Source organism: Panthera onca, chromosome C1, assembly GCF_046562875.1.
Source record: "Panthera onca isolate mPanOnc1 chromosome C1, mPanOnc1 haplotype 2, whole genome shotgun sequence".
Classification (NCBI taxonomy): domain Eukaryota; kingdom Metazoa; phylum Chordata; class Mammalia; order Carnivora; family Felidae; genus Panthera; species Panthera onca.
In genome coordinates, this window is record NC_138346.1 from 197609649 (window position 1) to 197627289 (window position 17641).

The following is a 17641-nucleotide window of genomic DNA, read 5'->3' on the forward strand; positions in this document are numbered from 1 at the left end:
TCCCAAGCAGGCTTTGCACTGTCAGCACGGAGCCCAAGAGCCCGATGCGGGGGCTCGACCTTACAAACCGTGAGATCATGACTTGAGCCAAAATCAAGAGCTGGCCATAACCAACTGAGCCACCCAGGTGCCCCACTCATGAGTCTTTTGAACCCAATTCTGGGTAGTTCCTCAGCCTTGGTGCCCAGAAATTTGGTTGCTGCCTTGGGCAGGGGACCCTTGGGAGGGTTTGATCATCCCTGCCTCTGGATGGAAAGGGACACTGTACCTGCTCCTTTCTGCTCAGAAGTCCCATCGCTTGTGTAGATGCTTGAATCCCGACCTCCTTCTCTCCTGCTACCCCCACCCCTGGCTGGTGTTCACAGTCATAATAACAGTGAATTATTCATTGAGTTCCTCTTTTTTTTTTTTTTTTTTTTTTTTTTTTGTATGATACCATTTTATTACCTGACAAACCTAGTTTCTTATAGCTCTTCTTTTTGGGGGGGTTTATAGCTATTCTTGCATGTTTGTTTATTTTTTTATTATTTTTAAGTAAACTCTACCCCCAAGGTGGGGCTCGAACTCACCACCCCAAGATCAAGAGTCCCATGCTCCACCGACGCAGCCAGCCAGGCGCCCTATACTGGGCTCTTTTGTGCCAGACCCTGTATAAGCACTTTTACAGACTAACGGTATACGGATCATTATCTCATCATACAGACGAAAAAAGGGAGTCAAATAGTAAGTTCCAAGCCACAAAGCTAGAGCTGAGGACAGAGACTGGAGCCCTTCTAACCTCACGGAGTCAGGAAGAATAAGGGAGCTGGCTGGGTCCCACCTCCCCGGGGACGGGGACGAGGCTAGAGCAGAAGGGGTTAATGAAGCGCCCACTCCCACACCCGAAGGGGCCCTCCCCCCAGTTCCAACCGAGAGAAACCGACTAACTGGGACTGTGAGGCTGAGAAGCTGGAAACAGCTGACCGAGGAGGCATGGGCAGCAGCCACGTCACCGCTGCCACGGAACTGGGGAGGAGGGTCTTCAACACCCCCCCCTCCCGCAACACTCCTCCCCTCCCCCCGCCCCCTCCCCACCCCCCCCCCCCACCCCCCGCCCGCCCCAGCCTTCTGAAGGCCAGGCCAGGAGAGGCGAAGGGGGTGGCACCGGGGAGGACCTTCACGTCCAGCCGGGCCCTTAAAGGGCCGGACTCCCCGCCCACCCGCCAGCCCCCGCCAGCTGCGGAGCCCCCCTCGCCGGGCAGCTCCGGGCACGCAGGGTCCCCGCCCCGCTCGCTCGCTGGCCCGCTCGCTCACCTGGCGGGGAGGCGGGCGGGGCGGGCCTGGGCGCGGGGCCAGGCCGGGAGCGGGGCTCTGCGTCCCGCCGGCCGCCTCTGCCACCGCCGGAGCCCCCTCCCGGCCTCCCTCCCGCCTCCCGCGCGGCGGGCGGGTCCAGCTGTGTTCCATTAGCGGCCCTGGCAAGTCACCAGCCCCCTGGAACCGCCCCTCTTCCCCCACCCGGAGTGGCCGGCGGTCCCCGGCAGACAGGCGCGCGCTGGCTCGCGGGGCAGCCTTCAGCCCCAGGAGCTTGCGACCTGGGAAGCTGGGGCCCCGCGCCGCCAGAAGTGACCGAGGACCCTCGCAGCGGGCCTGAGGATCCCAGGCCCTTTTTCCCCTGGCTGGCTGCCCTGGGCTGCCTGCATTACTCAGTGAGGTGGGGGATCCCCAGCCACGGTAAGTGGGGGTGGAGTGGGCTGCCTCCCGTGGGGGGCTGGGGACTCGGCGGCCCCCAACGTGCTGTGTGACCTGGGCCAAATGCCATCCCCTCTCTGGACCTCAGTCCTGCCTTCTCTGTAGGGGAGCTCTAAACTCCATCCCAGGTCTGCATTCGCTTGCTCGCTCCCTGCCCCCAAACCTGCGCCTCTGTATTGGGATGGGATCACATCCTCAGGAAGCTTCTCTCCTGTCCTCGCAGCCCCTGCCGTGGCTGGGGCCCAGGGGAGTGGAGGCTAGAGAGGAGGAGTCGGAAGGGGACACAGGCACACTGATATTCCCGCCTCCACATGCGTCCACATGCCTCCCGCGGTTGGTAGCTCTTCCACTGACTGGCGCGACTAGGAGGCCAGAACAGGGTTCAGTGATGGGATGTGCACCCCACTAGGAGGAAGGATGAGTAGGGCGGAGAAACAGTTCTGCCCCAGGAACAAGGGGTCTGGGGTCCTATCTCCAAAAGTATTGAGGTGAGGGGTTCTTCCTGTGCTCACTCCCTATTCAGGAAGGGTGATAGAATTCCGTAACAGCTGGGGGGGGGGGGGGAACGAGGTCAGACTTGCACAAGAACTTCCCGGCAGGAGGGCCGACCGGAGGGACGGTCACAGGCTGGCTATGGGCACGTGCGTATGTCAGGGTGTATCCGTGAACATGTGTCTCGGGGAGGATGCCGGTGTGCAGGTAGGTTTGGATGCATGCATGCACTGGCACAGGTGTGTGTGTGTGTGTGTGTGTGTGTGTGTGTGTGTGCGTGCCCGTGTGCCGGCATGTGTCATGCTGACACACGAATGACTCCGGGTGTGCCCGCGCGAGCTGCCCGTCTCAGGGGAGGCCGGATGATGTATGGCTCTCCTGGCCGCTCGCTGAGCCTGCATTGATTTATCTGGGCCCATCCATCAGGGTTTAATAAAACTAAAAGACAAGCATCCATCAGCAGGGGAGGTTGGCAACAAGGTCCTGAGCCCGGCGACCTGCTCTCCCACCCACTGTACCCAGGGGGGAAGCTTCCTTGGCCCGCACACAACTCTGTGATACCTGCCAGGAGACTTGGCCTCTGACCTTGTGGGTGCCTGGCAGGGTTGCCAGGCTGAGCTGGGTGCAGCTAGCCAGGTACCAGGCTAGTATACACCGAGACAATGCACAGGCGGTTAAGATCTTGAAATACTTCCGAGTGTCTTGGCAAATAGTCTCTGTCTCGAGGCCCCTCCCTATCCCAACTCACCTGGCCTTCTAGGACCCTCTAGATTTCTCCTTCATGCAGCAACTATCCACTGGCGCCATCAGATACCGCCTGGACCCAGTCTCAATGCTCCCGCCAGCATTCTGCTCTGGCTGGTCGGTGTCCGTGCCATACCGGTGGTTAAATATTTTGAATATCACCCTGGCGAAAATCCTAGCCCAAGGCCTGTGGTCGGGCCTCTGAGAGGGACGGATGCCTGGCCAGACCTCCTGCCACCCCAGTACTAGGGCCTGGGCCCCATGGGCCAGCTGCTACTCGCCTATGTATGATGCTGCGTGAACTCAGGAATCCGTGTTCACAGTCTCTGTGGTTTTCAGGTGCTGCAGCTGTGGCCGACCTCTCTGGATCAGGATGTGGGCACCTTGGGTTTCTGGCTTGTGGCTGCTCAGTCTCTGGGCCGCCTGCAGCCATGGGGCAGATACAGGTGAGATGACACAGGAGGCTCAGGGTGCCATAGGCCTATGACCGGCTCCTTGAGATACAGGAGCCCTGTGTACATATGTGACCCCGTGCCTCGATCACGTGGGCATTTATAAGCGTCCCAGGCTGGGCTCAGGGTGGTCTGAGGTGTTTGTACCCGTGAGCCTGTGCGGTGTGAGCTAGAATGTATGTATGTGTGTTTCTGTCTGCATGTTTGTGTATCTCTGAGCATCGCAGAGTCTCTCTGTGCATCTGTACATATCCCTCTGTCTCCGTGTACGAGAGAACAACTCTCCTCCCGGCACGTAAACTCACCGTGTGCACAGAGTGTTGGCAGGGCCGGTGAGGTTCCTGCAGAAGGAAGCTGCATCTTGAGAGAGGCCCAAGCCCTTCCAGTCTGTTTCATGGAGGAGAATCCATCCTCCAGCCCACGTGTTCCTCCTCCACACGGCTGGCCCCGGATCCTGGATAAAGAGCCCGCCTCGAGGCCCAGACGCTGGATGGGACAGAGGGTGCAGCTTTCCAGGGCCCAAAGCCAGAGGAAGTTGACCGGGCAACTTGCCCTGCCCTGCTGGGTGCCCTCTGGGCTTCGTAGCTTAGCTGCCTCGCTGAGCAGAAATAGAACTCCTAGAACCCTCATCTAGCTGAGGGCGGCAGAAAAACCAAGGTGCAGATGTGAGAGGGGTGTGCCCCCAGGGTGCACGTGACTGCCTGCAGGGCTGTGTGCGTACATGTGTGTTCCTGCATGTATGCGCGAGTGCCTTGCTCTCTCCCTTACCGGGTCGCCTGGGGGATGGGGCAGAGAGTTTCAACATCTGTAAGGAATCTGGGCCCATGGCCAAGGGTGAGTCACCCATTGCTGCTGCCGATGCTGAAGACAGTGATAGTCTTTCTGGCCAGACCTGGGGGAGGGAGACTCCAGTGGGGTCACTGGGCCTAGAGATGCAGGATTCCTTCCTCCAGTTAGGCAGCCAGGGAGTCCAGTGCCCAGCTTCTAGGAGTTGTCCTCATTATCCTGTCCCAGCTACCGCAACTGCACTGATGGGAAGGCCTTTTGGAGTCTCGCCTCTAACTCCTGTTATAGCACCTTTCTTAACATTTTGCTCAGTCAGCCTGGAGAGGAGGCAGCCCCATCGTTGCCCATCGGTCCCTTCAGGGTTCTGAAGACCCTAATTAAGCTATCTCCTTCTCTAGGAGCCTCTACCCACTTACCATACCCCGTCTGGACCCCCAAGGTCCTAGTGGTTCCCTTTAGCTTGTGGTCTCTTGAGGCCCTCAGTCTCTTCTTACTGTTTCATAAGGTAGTTCTCTAGGTGAAAAGTCATTCTGTTGACTCAAGTCTTCTGTCTGGCCTGCCTTTCTGCTTTAGATGTAGGAAGCAAACCCCAGCCATTGCTGAGAACACGTGTACCAGCTGCACGTGGCATCTCTGGTAGCACGGGTATCCCCAAGTCACACGTGTGCAGACATGCAAATGTACTTGTATATAACACAGGCATGCATAATGTGAGCTTTCTTTACCCCCGAAGTGTTTCTCTGCACCCCCACTCCACGCACACCGACTAAGGTGTATCAAGGAGGGAGCACATGTATATATCCAGCCCCCATTCCGTCTGAGTTCTAGGGCTTCCCCGAGCTTCTTTTGCTCTTTCTCTTGCTGACCTGCCTCCTGAAATCTCGGGGGTTTGGGTTCCGGGAGTTCTCGTCCTGCTCTGCTGTGAAATCAGTGGCCCTGAGCCCAGCCTCAATCTCTGGGCCTCGGTCTTCCCATCTGTATACTGGGGGTCCTCCTGGCTCCCGGGATAGCCAGGGTCAGAAGGCAAGAGGTAAAAACAGCCCCGAGGCAGGGCCTGGTTAAAGGTCCAGAATGGGGACTTGCTTCTCTCCAGCTTTCCCAAGGGCCTGGCTGTACAGCCACCTCAGCCAGAACTTGATGAGTGCCCCACTGCCAACTGTCTTCCAGGTGAGCAGTGCCCACCTTCATACCAGGAAGGACTCAGGTTAGAACACAGAAGCCATGTATCGACCAACGTGACTGGTGAGTGCCCATCTCGTTCAGCCGTCCCTCCTCTACGTCTTCCTGGAGTGGCTGTTACCCCTTCCTCACCTGCCCAGCTGAGCTCTTCATCTGGTGTCTCCCCCCAAAGGCTTTAATCTCATCCGCCGACTCAACCTCATGAAAACATCTGCCATCAAGAAGATCCGCAACCCCAAGGGGCCCCTCATCCTGCGACTGGGGGCAGCCCCCCTCACCCAGCCCATGCGGTAAAGGCCCCAGTGTGACCACTGGGAATCAATGCTCCCCAGCAACTCTGGACATGGGGGCCTGAACCCAGAGGCCCCTGTGGGTCATTTTATCCCACCCTTTGCCAGGGGTCGACCTGGTCTCCACCCCCCGGGGGCTTACAAGATAGGCACAGAGGAGATGCCTGGCAGGCCCACCCTCTCCTCTGTCCCTCCCCTCTTTCTGGCTAGCAGTCGGGGGACAGGTCTGTACCCTAAGGGCACTGTGAGGACTCCAGGATGTGTGTGGGAACCTGGCAAGAGCTGTGTGTGTGTGTGTGTGTGTGTGCCCACACACACCTACATGTGCCCACATGTGAAGTTCAAATTCCTACAAGTCTCAGGGAGGTCTGGCCCCTCCTTCCCTCTCCAGCCTTATCTTCCAAAATGGCCCTCTTTCTTTCTTCCTGCTCTCGTCGGGCTGCATGCTTTTTAGCTTTCTCCAAAACCTCTTCTCCTAGGCCAGCCCCGGTTATTCTGGATTCCAGGGCATCCTGGATTCTTTGGAAGAACTTAAGTACAACTGTAATGAAATGGTGACATGGCCATCCTGGGGAGTCTGTGTTTAGGGCCCTACCTCTCCCCACCCCGTCATCAGACTTGAAGGCTCCACGAGGGCAGGCACCTTCTCTGTGTTTTCACCACTGTTATCCCCGGCAGCCAGACCCACCTGGCACATAGTAGGCACCCAATAGCTGTCGGTAGAGTGACATGCCCATGGCTGTGTCGGTTTGGAGGAGGGGGCCGGTGCGTGTCCCACACAGGTTCGGCGGTCCTGAGGGCCCAGGGTGGGCAGCAGCTGGCCTCTCACCTGAGCCTCAGGGTCCCCTCCCTGCTCTACCCCCAGACGAGTATTCCCTCGGGGCCTCCCTGATGAGTTTGCCCTGGTGCTGACACTATTGCTGAAGAAACACACCCGCCAGAACACGTGGTATTTATTTCAAGTGACCGATGGAGACGGGTACCCACAGGTGAGCCGGACCCCCCGCCCCGCCTCCCCCCCCCCCCCCCCCATGGATCTTGGGGCATCTAGCATGCCAGTCCGGCCCAGCCTCTGACCCAGCTTGTGAATTCTGGGGCCTCTCTGCTCCATCCCGGCGCCCACCCTCCAGGCTAGCCCTGCCCCAGCGACACCTATGCCTTTCTTTCAGGGTGAACTGCTCTGTGACCCCCACCAGCTTCCTTCTCTCTCTGGGCTTCAGTTTCCCCTCCCGTGAAATGACCTTGAGGGCCCCGAACTTTGCCATACTGGGGGCTCTGGGGCTCTGATTCTCTGTCCTTTCCTTGTTCAATTCTACACAGATTTCCCTGGAAGTCAACAGCCAAGAGCGGAGCCTGGAGCTCCGGGCCCGCGGCCAAGATGGTGACTTTGTGTCCTGCATCTTCCCGGTGCCCCAGCTCTTTGACCTGCGCTGGCACAAGCTGGTGCTGAGTGTGGCTGGACGCGTGGCCTCCGTGCATGTGGACTGCACCTCAGCCTCCTCTCGGCCTCTGGGGCCCCGGCGACCCATGCGGCCTGTGGGCCATGTCTTTCTGGGCTTGGATGCCGAACAGGGGAAACCCATTTCGGTGAGTGCGAGGTCGGGCTCTGGCCTCTGCTCCTGCCTTCTGGGAGCCTGAGTGAGCTCCCGGGAATCCGCATCTGACCAGGTCCTTCCCTTGCTCAGAATCCTCTCGTGGTTCCCCACTGCCCTCCAGATGCAGCCTAAACATATTAACCTCGCATGCAAGGCCCTTCATGATCTGGTCCCTAGAAATGTCTATGGTATTATCTTCCTTTACATCTCTCCATACTGTTTGCTCTGGTCAGTTCCTTCCTAGCTGGACATCTCACCTATTACTTCCCCACCCCCACATCTTTGTCTTTGCTGTCACCTCCCCCCGGAATGCTTTTCCGTGCAGACCCATCTGCGGAATATCTACTGGTCCTTCAAGGCCCAGCTTAAATGGAACCTCCTCCGCCTTGTTCCTCTGGGCCAAAGTGAACTTTCCTCCTTCCTCTCCCTCTTTCCTGCGTGTGTGGTTCCATTTTGCTTTTGGTGACCGCCATATTCTTGATGGTCTCCCCAGGTGAGACCGGAAGGTCTCTGAGGGCTAATCCTGGGGTGGAGCCATCTCTGTGCCTCCCTGGCAGCCAGGACACTGAGCTATTTGGTAAAATGAAGTGAAACTGACTTGTGTGTCCCCTGCAGTTTGACCTTCAGCAGGCACACATCTACTGCGACCCAGAGCTTGTGCTGGAGGAGGGATGCTGTGAGATTTTACCCGGAGGGGTGAGTGGCCCAGCTCCAGCCCAGCTGGGAGGGTTTGGGGCACTTCCCAGGGGCTAGTGTGCTACAGATGGGGAACCAGGGAGGGGATGCGTTGAAATCTTAGGATGAGAGGGTGAGGGGCAATCTGACTTCTGTACTGACCCCAGCCCTTCCCCTGTGCTGGACAGTGTCCCCCAGAGACCTCCAAGGCCCGCCGGGATACCCAGAGTAATGAGCTCATTGAGATCAATCCACAGACCGAAGGCAAGGTCTACACTCGCTGCTTCTGCCTGGAGGAGCCTCAAAACAGCAAGGTAGGTGGACAGGTACCTGTGGCACCTACCACAGGTAGGTACAAGTGGGACTCTCCTCCCCTGACCTGACTGAGGTCCAGAACTGGGTTCAGTTGTTCCCAGGGTAGGGAGGGCACCGGAAGTCCCGCCTATCTATGAACTACCCCTATAGGATTCAAGGAAGCAGAGAGCCCACTGCGTGAACCTGAGCCTACCTGCCTTTTGGCATTGAGGGATGTATCCATCTAGCTCTGCCACTACCCAACCCCTCACTGATGCCACCCCAGACCCTCCTGGTGAGGTCAGGACCAGGCTTGCACCCAGAGGCAGTTTCTCCAGGACAGGGGTACCCGGGATCAGAGGCCCGGCCATACTGCTTCCCTTGGGGCTTGCTCGCTGTCCTGGGCCCAGCCCCAGCCACTGCCACGCTGGTTCTACACCCCAGCACCATGGCCAGCTGCCCTACCACTCTCAGGTTCTTTAGGGTGGCAGGGAAGCCCAGTTCCTCCCTTAGCCCCACCCCCAGGCTGGGCAGCCTCCCTGCCCGCTGGGCATCGTGCCCAGCCTTTGGCTGCAGGAACACAGGATCCCATTGATTCATGGTCTTGTTTTCTCCGACATCACGTGGGTGGGGGGAAAAGGAGGGGGGGGGCCTGTGGGAGTGCCAGGGGCCTGAGCAGGCTCTTGATGCCTTGGGACGTGCCCGCTGAGGGGGTACCTGGGGCCCATGCCCCTACCTGGGTGCCCCTTTCCAGCATGGGCCCCTGCGCTGCCCCCTCTTCAACAGTTCCTGTTTGCTCTCTCTGCCCAGGTGGATGCCCAGCTGACAGGAAGCATCAGCCAGAAGGCAGAAAGGGGAACAAAGGTAGAGACAGTGGGTATAGGGGGAGGAGTTCACGGTGTCCTCGGTCTGCTCTCCGCGCCCTCTGTAAACCCCTTGACTAAGCCACTCTACTCCCACATTCTTTCCACCTGCCCCCACTCCTGGACAGAGCTTAGGATGTATAGGAGCCAGCTCTGGGAAGGAAGGATGACTGGGGGCGAGACAGACAGTAACTGGCACTGTGTAGGGCACCCACTCCTGGCAGTTCTTGGGTAGGAGTGTTGGAAGCAGTGCTTCGTACCCTCTGCTTCCTGCCCATTACCATGCCCTCCCTCTTCCCAGGCCCGTCAGGAGACAGCGGCCGATGAGGTAAGCCTCCCATCTACACTGGCAAAGAGGAGGTGCCAGCATGAACCCTTTGGACAAGGCGCTGGGGCACTGGAGGCTGGGCGTAGGGGTTTGGGAGGACTACATAGCTCCCAGCATTCCTTCGGGGCTCAATGCTGGGCCCTGTCCGCCTGCTGCCTCTCTCCTTGGGTGGGGGGTGGGCTTAGTCCTGGACACTCCTGCTGTGTGGGCAGCAAGTGGCCATATGCATCGCGGGAAGAGTCCGGGCCTTGGCTACGGGACCCCAGATCTGGGCCTCACCCTGCCCCCCACACGTGGTGTGACCCAGATCGCACTGCTCTTCCTCTCTGGGCTACAGTGAGAAATGGCTCTGGGTTGCTGGGAGTTGGGAGATGAGGCTTGTTTGGTAGGATTCCCATCTTCCTGCTCCCTTGGACTTCACACAGGACACACGTGATGTTCTGTGTGCTTGCTGTGTGTAAGCAGGGGAATGGGGTGGTGAGGGCTGGTCCCAGGCTCTCAGAACTGACCTCCTGGCCCATTCTTCCCTTGCAGTGCCCACCCTGTGTCCATGGTACCCGGGAGAGCAATGTGAGTGAATAGAGCGTGTGCAGGGTGGGGTGGGCGGGGGCCGGGAGTGGGTTAGAGGTTGGCCTGGTAGCTTCCTGGTTAAGCACAAGGGGGTCTTTGTGCTCTTATCACACCGCCTCCCTGCCCATCCCCCAGAGCTGGCCTTGACGCCCACCCCAGCCCCACCAAGGGCTGCACGGAAGGAAGCCTCACGGCTTGTGATCTGGGCAATGCACTGGGGACAGGGTGGTGACTGGTGGGATCAGGACCTTGGTTGATGATCCCAGCTTTCCGTTCCCCCACGAGGACTCAGGGCCGTTCTGCTTGAAGGCTTCCCACATCACCTTGGAGGCCTGGAGAAGGGGAAGGCTGATTCAGGGTGACACAGCCCAGCACTGGTGCCCAAACACATGTTGACTCCGGACCCCCCTCCTATCCCTCTCTAGCTGGCTCTGGTCCAGCCTCCCTCTGGGGGTCTAGAAAGACAAGGGAGAGGGGCTCAGTGAGAGCACAGCTGGTACCCAACTGTGCTTCCTCTGTGGGTAGCGTGAGTCATTACTTTCCCACGGCCTGACATCCTGAATTGACGTACCACGTTGGTCCACGAATGGCATAATCCCGGCTGCCCTTGGCTCCAAGCCCCCTGACCTCGGGGGACATCAGGAAGTACCCCCTCTGCTGCCTGGCCTTCTTTCCATCTAGCCCCCCACCAAATCTGGTGAGGCTGATGGTCCCCAGGTATGCAGGAGTTACCATGGCAACCGCGCAGCTGTGCAATCCTAACAACTAGGGGGTGGAGCTAGCCAAAGTCAGGCAGTTTAGAGAAGGTAGGTTAGACCCCTCTGCAAGTCTGACAGCCTTGGGATATAAAGTCGGCATGGTGCTTGGCCTGGGAGGCAGAGCAGGGGCTGGAATTCAGGCTGTTGTTGGTCCAGCCTCAATGCTCTGTGGCCCTTGCTTCATTGCTTGCCTTCTCTGTGCCCTCGGTCTTCTTTCCATCGCTGCGGTATAATGTTCTCTTTGCCTCCCCACCCCCCATCCAGGTCACAACTGGTCCTTCTGGACCCAAGGTGAGTCCAAGATGGAGAACAGGACACTCTTGCCCTCTTTGGCGGTCCCAGCCTGTCTCACAGCATGTGACCCTGTGGCTGTGTGTTTATATTAGGGCTACCCAACCCTATGTGTGTGGGAGGTGAGTGTGTGTGTGTGTGTGTGTGTGTGTGTGTGTGTGTTGGAGAGAGTAGGGGGTTGTGCACGTGTGTAAGGATGTGATGAGCTCCCCTTTTCTGGCTCCTCCTGGCATCAGGCTTTGGGCCTCACTTGTGCACACGTTGCCTCCCTGCCTCCTCAAGCATCCAGTGGGGACAGGTCCTGTCATTTTGCTTCAGAAAACACTGAGTGAGACCCAGCTGTGCCCCTGTGTGGGACTGGGGGTGTCAGGGTGATCGTCAGAGTGAGCCCGTGTGCCCGTGGGCCCGACAGCCCTGTGCGGCTTGTGAGCGACGGGACAGGCCGTGCACGCGTGAAGGTGCGACAGCGTGCTGGTGCGAGCCGGAGAGTATGTCGCACAACTTCCGGGGGCCGCCTTCGTGTGAGGGCCCAGTGAGTGCCAGGCCCCGCGCTGAGCACCTGGCCTGTGGTGTCATGTTCCGTCCTTGCCACGGCCCCCTGAATCCCTTTTTGTCGTTAAAGACCCTAAGGCTCAGAGAGGTGACTTGCGACTTGCCCTGAGTCACGTGCCAGCAGGTGGCGGGGGCAGGACTTGAACCGAGGGGGCCTGACTCTTGCCATCACCGGCTCTGTCACTCTACGTGTGCGTGTCCACGCACATGCGTCCACGTGGCCCCGGGCGGGCTGCGTGCGAGCTTGCATGCTTGAGTAGGGGCGTGGGGGGAGTACCCTCTGTGTGAGACTCTAGATTTGCCAAATATAGCCTCTTGGGGTGGGAGGGCCATATGGACGAATGCATATGGAATCCATATGCTGCGTGCACGGTTGGGGGTTGGGGGGTAGTGTGCTCACTTACACACCCTTGTGTGGTCGATGTGTAGAGAATTCAGACTGGGAGAGCTTCCTCAAGTCTCCCGTGTGGTCCCTCTGGTCCCAGCCCCCGATTTGATCTCGTCCACAGGGAGGGAGAGGTGAGCGAGGCCTTCCTGGCCCATCAGGCCCCAAGGGAGAGAAGGGAGCCCGGGTAAGTGCCCCAGCCGGGCCCTGAGGCTGGGCTGGCGTGTGAACCGTCCCAACGGCTCAGCCAAAAAACCCTGCAGCCCAGCCCACACGGGGACTGAGGGGTAGGGTCTTTCTAGGAGTTAGTATGCGGAAACGTCTAGTTTTTAGGGGTCTTTAGAAAATGACTGCTGGGACTGCGGGATTCTTGAGCCCATCCTTCTCAGAACAGGGTCCCACCCCTGATCCCTTGTTCCCTACCCACAGGGCAGTGACTGTGTCCGGATCTCCCCGGATGCCCCGCTTCAGGTAAGACCTGGAGGCAAGGCCTACTTCAAGACCACTATGGGGTCAGCCCCCGGGGAAGGCCACAGGGTGACCCTGGGACCCTCTCAACACCTTATCTCCCTGCTCAGTGTGCAGAAGGCCCGAAGGGAGAGAAGGGAGAGTCAGGAGCCTTGGTGAGTGTGGGACCAGGGATAGGGCAGGGCAGTGGGGTTCTGGCCCAGCCTCGCCCGCCTTCCCTCACCCGTTCTTTTGTGACCCCGCCTTATCTCAGGGACCCTCAGGACTTCCGGGCTCTACAGGCCAGAAGGTAATAGGCGTGGATTTGGAGGGGTGGGTGGCAGGGAGGTGCGTGGGCCTTGTAGACTTGAGGAAAGAGATGTCTGGAATCTTCTCAGAGGAGGGAGGGCACCATCCCTATGGAAGGCACAGAGCTGGCACTACTCACTCTCCCTCCCAGTCACCCTGTCCTGTCCAAGTTCCCACCAGACCCAGAGGGCAATGCCACAGACTCCCCGAGAGTGGCCTGGCTGGTTCGAAAGTTCTTTCTGTCGTCTACTTTCCTGTAGTGACTGAAGCCATTCCGTCTCAGGGGAGGCAGAGACCAGGGGCCTAGAAGGCAACTGTCCTTCCTCCAGCTAGAGCTGCTCTGGTTCTTCTGGCCCCTTCTTTCAACCCCAGTCACTTTGCCTTTTCCTTCCCTAGGGCCAGAAAGGCGAGAAGGGAGACGGAGGCGTTAAGGGCTCGCCGGGAAAGCCAGGCCGAGATGTACGATGCTGGGGACCCTTCCTCACCACAACCCCGTGTCTCTCAGTGAAATGCTGGATTTTGCCATCAGAACCCAGCCTGCTAGCCTTGCTCCCCAGAAAGGGGGAGGCTGTGCCCCAGGAAGCAGAGCAAAGAGGGGAGAAAAGGACCTGAACCCAGGAGCCCTGGCTCCCAGCCTAACAGCCCCTGATCTCTAATGCCCAGAGGTTGACCTCTGATGACCTTGGGACACAGGGATGGAGTCTGGCTTTGGAGAGGGACACTGAGGGTGGGCAGGTAGGTGTGGCCTCTTCTCAGCAGGGCTGCTGCCTCAGGGCCTCAGGCTTTTCTTCCACCTTCCCCGACCCCACAGGGCCGGCCAGGGGAGATCTGCGTCATGGGGCCCAAAGGGCAGAAGGTGAGTTGTGGGTATCTGTGGGATGGAGAGTGGGAGGTGGGGCTGGGGCGGCGGCTCTCTCATACCTGCCTTGTGTCTGTGCCAGGGAGACCCTGGCTTTGTTGGGCCTGAGGGACTGGCAGGAGAGCCTGGGCCCCCTGGCCTCCCTGGGGCCCCTGGGATAGGACTTCCTGGGACCCCGGTGAGTACTTCCTGCCCCTTCTGCTATTCTTTCCTCGGAGACCCTTCTGCTGCCTGGCCAGGGCTGGGGAGATAAGGCTCGGTCTGGGGGTCCTGGTTGAAAGGAGGGGGCTAGAGTTGGTCTTACTGTGATGTGGGGGCTCCCTAGGAAGCCTCTGGCTGATGCTCTTTCTGCCCTCAGGGGGACCCGGGTGGCCCGCCAGGCCCTAAGGGAGACAAGGTAAGCACAGGCAGGGTCAGAGGTGCTTGGGGGAGCTCCCTGCATGATGGAAGGAGAGAGGAGAGTGGTCCAGGGGCAGCAGGCATCCATGGAGGGCAGGAGCCAGGCGTTCAGCTGAGGCTGGCTCAACTCAGCCAGGCCCCTCGGTGGGGAGTGTCCCCATCCCAGTGCTTGCTGACATGGGAGCCCTGGCCTGGGTTCCAGACATGGGGACAGATAGGCCTAAGTCTAGTAATGACCAGAGAGGCCTTAACTAGAGGGCCCGGGCTTATTTTAGGATCTTGTGCCCTGGAAATGTCTGACTGTCTTGTCTGCTATGGTTCCTCTGGCGTCACCTAGATTCCTCTTGACCTGCTGTACCAGTGAAGGGGTATACAGGGGTATACAGAGGGAGTCTGAGAAAGGACTAAGTGGGGGAGGGGTGAATGGGCTGAGGTCATGGCCAGGAGCCTCCCCCTTAATACTTCTTCTGACCGCAGGGCAGCGCGGGGGTGCCAGGAAAGGAAGGTCCCGGTGGGAAACCTGTAAGTAAGCCCAGTCCGGTGGGGAAGGGGTGCTGTTGCCCACCATGCCCAGGGCTGCTCTACAAAGGCCTCCAGAGAGAGGGGAGCTAGGTCCTTGGGCCCTCTCTTGGCCTATCAGTCCCTCTGCCCAGCACTGATGTTCATTGCTTCTTCTCCAACAGGGGAAGCCAGGGGTGCCAGGGCTGAAGGGAGAGAAGGTGAGTCCCAGGCCGGGTTGCACCAGGGTATGGTGGGAGAGGGATCTCCTCTCTGAAGGCGACACTCTGAGCATCAGGGGTACTGGACCTTCTCTAGCAGACCCCATCTTTGTTCCTATGGTGTGTGCATAATTACTAAATCAAGAGCCTGGCTTGGGAGTTAGACAGCAGAGTTTGAATCCTGCCTCGGCCGCTCACATGGTTTATGAATGTGGCAAGTCAATTAGCTCCTCTGCGCCTAAGTTTCCACATCTGTAAATGGGACACAGTGGCTTCTCGTGGCTTATTGTGAGGATATCGTTTTGTGATGTCCAGGAACCGTAAGTGGAGTGAATGAGTCAGTTGAACAGAAGGCCCCTCCAGTGATCCCACTGTCCACCTTGATGTTGGGGGTAGGGTGCCGGCACATCCAATGTCTAGGGCTCCTTGTCTTCCTCGGGGTCTTGTCCTCAACTTGTCTGCTCACGGTCTCTCCCTTCTGTTAGGGTGACCCCTGTGAGGTGTGCCCAACGCTGCCTGAAGGGTTCCAGAGTTTCGTAGGGCTCCCTGGAAAACCAGGGCCCAAGGGGGAACCAGGTGATCCTACACCAGCCAAGGTGAGTGCCCAAGGGGGGGCACCATTGAGGGGCACCACAAAAACCTGCAGGCGTGGTTATGAAGAGGAGTTGGGTACTTGGCAGAGGGACTGGGTACATCTCTTGGCCATAGAGAGATTGTGGGCAGAGGGTCCCTGCTCTTAGCTTGAGGGGAGGGGGGCTGAACCATAGAGTTTAGGGCTGGGCTAGAAGGTCACCCACGTCTCCACAGCTACCTCCTAGGGTTCTTGAGGAGGCTCTAAGATGCCCTTTGGGCAAGCTGGGGTGGAGCCCACCCTTATAGTGAGTGAGGCTGGCCCTCCTCCTGGCAATTGGGGATTGGTTGGGGGTGGAGGAAGGGAGTGGGCTGGGGGGGGTTTGGGTCCTGGCCTTGACTCCCCACCCCACTCCCTCACACTTTCTTTCAGGAGGGCCTGAGATCTGCTGGATGGAAAGGTGATAGGGTAGGTACAGGAACTTTCCAGTGAGGTAGCTTAGCCTGGCCTGATTTCCTCCATCTATTACATGGGTTGATGAGCCCCGGCTCTGGGTGCTAATCTTGAACCCCATAGGACCCCTGGGTATTTGAAGGGTTTGTGGTATGTACCATTGCTGTCCTCGCATATGGCTAGGAAGTTTGGGGTGCCCCGACGTGCCCAGTCTCAGCCAATAAACCTTTTTTCCCCTGCAGGGAGACCCTGGCATCCAAGGTCCCAAAGGAGAGAAGGTAAAGGAACACTGGTCCCCTGGCTGCCCCCCTCTGACTCCTGGGAACCTTTCCAATTCTTTCACTTCCTTCCCCAGGGGGACTCCTGCTTGTCCTGCAGCTTAGCGGTAGGGGCCCAGCATCTTGGGGCCCCTACAGGGGCCAAAGGAGACATGGGCCTCCCTGGCTTCGGTTTGCCCGGCCTTCCGGTGAGTGACCAGCCCAGCTCAGTCCAGCCCATCTTTGCCACACTGGTGGCTTCCCTGGCTCCACAGGCCCCGAGTCTCAAGGCAGAGACCAGGAAGGAGGCCCTGAGGCAGGTGTCCCAGGCCTGCAGCCTGGTCTCTCCCTCCACCCCTATGCCGCCCCGGGTTGCTTGCCCCGGAGTTCCCTCTTAGAATCTCCAAGTGCCCGGCTGCATAACAGAAGTAACTGCCCAGCTACCGGTGGAGTTGTGGCATTCGTAATTCCAAGCTGGCCTTTCTCTTTCTGGGGGGACACTGGAACCATGGGGTTTTGCAGGGGTGGGAGTGGGAAGGTGCTCTAACTGTGACTTGGTTGTTTTTCAGGGGAAAGTTGGGGCTCCAGGGCCAACAGGGCTGAAAGGAGAGAAGGTGAGCTCTGGGTTAGCTGTCAGTGACGCCACGGTTTCTTGGCAGGGAGGCAAGGAATAGGGACGATACAGACGAGAGATCAAACTGTAAACCCACAGTGAAATAAATTCATCCGTGCTTTGCAGACTGGAGCCAATGAGCTTATTTGGAAGAGCCCTTGCCTTCTCCAAGAGAACTCCTTAGTGCTGTGTGTTTATTTTATTGATAATCTAAAACAATTAAGCACGTTTAAGACTACCTTTTAATAAAATAACAATATTTGCCTCTCCTTTACCACTTACGATGTGCCGGGCACCGTTCCAAGTGCTTAGGCACGTATTAACTTGTTTCATCCCCCTAAAACCTTTCGGGGGAGCTACTCCATTATTGTCATTTTACGGATGAAGAATCAGAGGCATAGAAGGCCAAGTCAGTTACCCAAGGTCACATGGGTGTTCGGGTGTAGAACTGGGATCCGAGCCTAGGAATCTGGCTCCAGAGTCTGTAATCTTTGCTGCTCGGCTGGGTTACTCGATTTCAGTGCCCGTGTTCACATTTGTATTTATGATTGCGTTGGGGACAAATGACAGCGTTGAACTTATAATGCAGTGTTACCCAAATGAGGGCTTCCACGGGTGGATGCGTGTCCAAGCGCGAGAAATACCAAAATATATGTTCGGACTCTGCTCTGTCAGGCAAGCCACACCCATCATTTCTCAAGACGGGGCCCCTGTACCCTCACTTCACAGCTGCCTCCTCTTCTAGATTTCTCTGTCCCAGTAAATGGCACGTCCCCAGCTCCTCAGATCCCAAACCTGCAGCAGCCTGGATCCCTGCCTTCCCCCACATCATCTCCCCCAGTCCTGCCAACAGGCATCTCTGTCAGCTTCCCCCGCTCCTCTCCACCTCTGTGAGCGCCACCGCCATCTGAGTCCCGACCAGTCTCACCTGGACTCTGGCGGCAGCCCCCCAGTCTGGCCTGCCTGTGGCCACCGTAGCTCATCCACAGCCCGTTTGCCACCCAGCAGCTAACATAACGTGCCCTTGCAAAA

The 17641-nt window shown here is 58.4% G+C and overlaps 1 protein-coding gene across 4 annotated transcripts in view; it reads left to right on the forward strand.

Moving 5' to 3' along the window:
* The first annotated feature begins 1295 nt into the window (after positions 1 to 1295).
* The window catches only part of COL16A1 (collagen type XVI alpha 1 chain), a 49652-nt gene continuing 33306 nt past the window's right edge, over positions 1296 to 17641 (forward strand). For 2 of the 4 annotated variants that reach the window (XM_060624955.3, XM_060624959.3), the window contains exons 1-27: positions 1297 to 1710; positions 3304 to 3410; positions 5370 to 5444; positions 5554 to 5671; positions 6537 to 6660; positions 6992 to 7258; positions 7882 to 7962; positions 8130 to 8255; positions 9046 to 9099; positions 9400 to 9426; positions 9961 to 9996; positions 11019 to 11045; positions 12107 to 12169; positions 12412 to 12453; positions 12561 to 12605; positions 12704 to 12739; positions 13135 to 13197; positions 13550 to 13594; positions 13680 to 13775; positions 13956 to 13994; positions 14474 to 14518; positions 14680 to 14715; positions 15201 to 15311; positions 15719 to 15754; positions 15982 to 16017; positions 16095 to 16205; positions 16566 to 16610. In XM_060624955.3, the coding sequence (XP_060480938.2) occupies positions 3338 to 3410; positions 5370 to 5444; positions 5554 to 5671; positions 6537 to 6660; positions 6992 to 7258; positions 7882 to 7962; positions 8130 to 8255; positions 9046 to 9099; positions 9400 to 9426; positions 9961 to 9996; positions 11019 to 11045; positions 12107 to 12169; positions 12412 to 12453; positions 12561 to 12605; positions 12704 to 12739; positions 13135 to 13197; positions 13550 to 13594; positions 13680 to 13775; positions 13956 to 13994; positions 14474 to 14518; positions 14680 to 14715; positions 15201 to 15311; positions 15719 to 15754; positions 15982 to 16017; positions 16095 to 16205; positions 16566 to 16610 (1857 nt within the window). In that variant the 5' untranslated portion in view covers positions 1297 to 1710; positions 3304 to 3337. Of the gene's footprint in view, positions 1711 to 3303; positions 3411 to 5369; positions 5445 to 5553; positions 5672 to 6536; positions 6661 to 6991; positions 7259 to 7881; positions 7963 to 8129; positions 8256 to 9045; positions 9100 to 9399; positions 9427 to 9960; positions 9997 to 11018; positions 11046 to 12106; positions 12170 to 12411; positions 12454 to 12560; positions 12606 to 12703; positions 12740 to 13134; positions 13198 to 13549; positions 13595 to 13679; positions 13776 to 13955; positions 13995 to 14473; positions 14519 to 14679; positions 14716 to 15200; positions 15312 to 15718; positions 15755 to 15981; positions 16018 to 16094; positions 16206 to 16565; positions 16611 to 17641 lie in introns of all 4 variants that reach the window. The other 2 variants (XM_060624957.3, XM_060624956.3) reach the window with 2 other exon arrangements.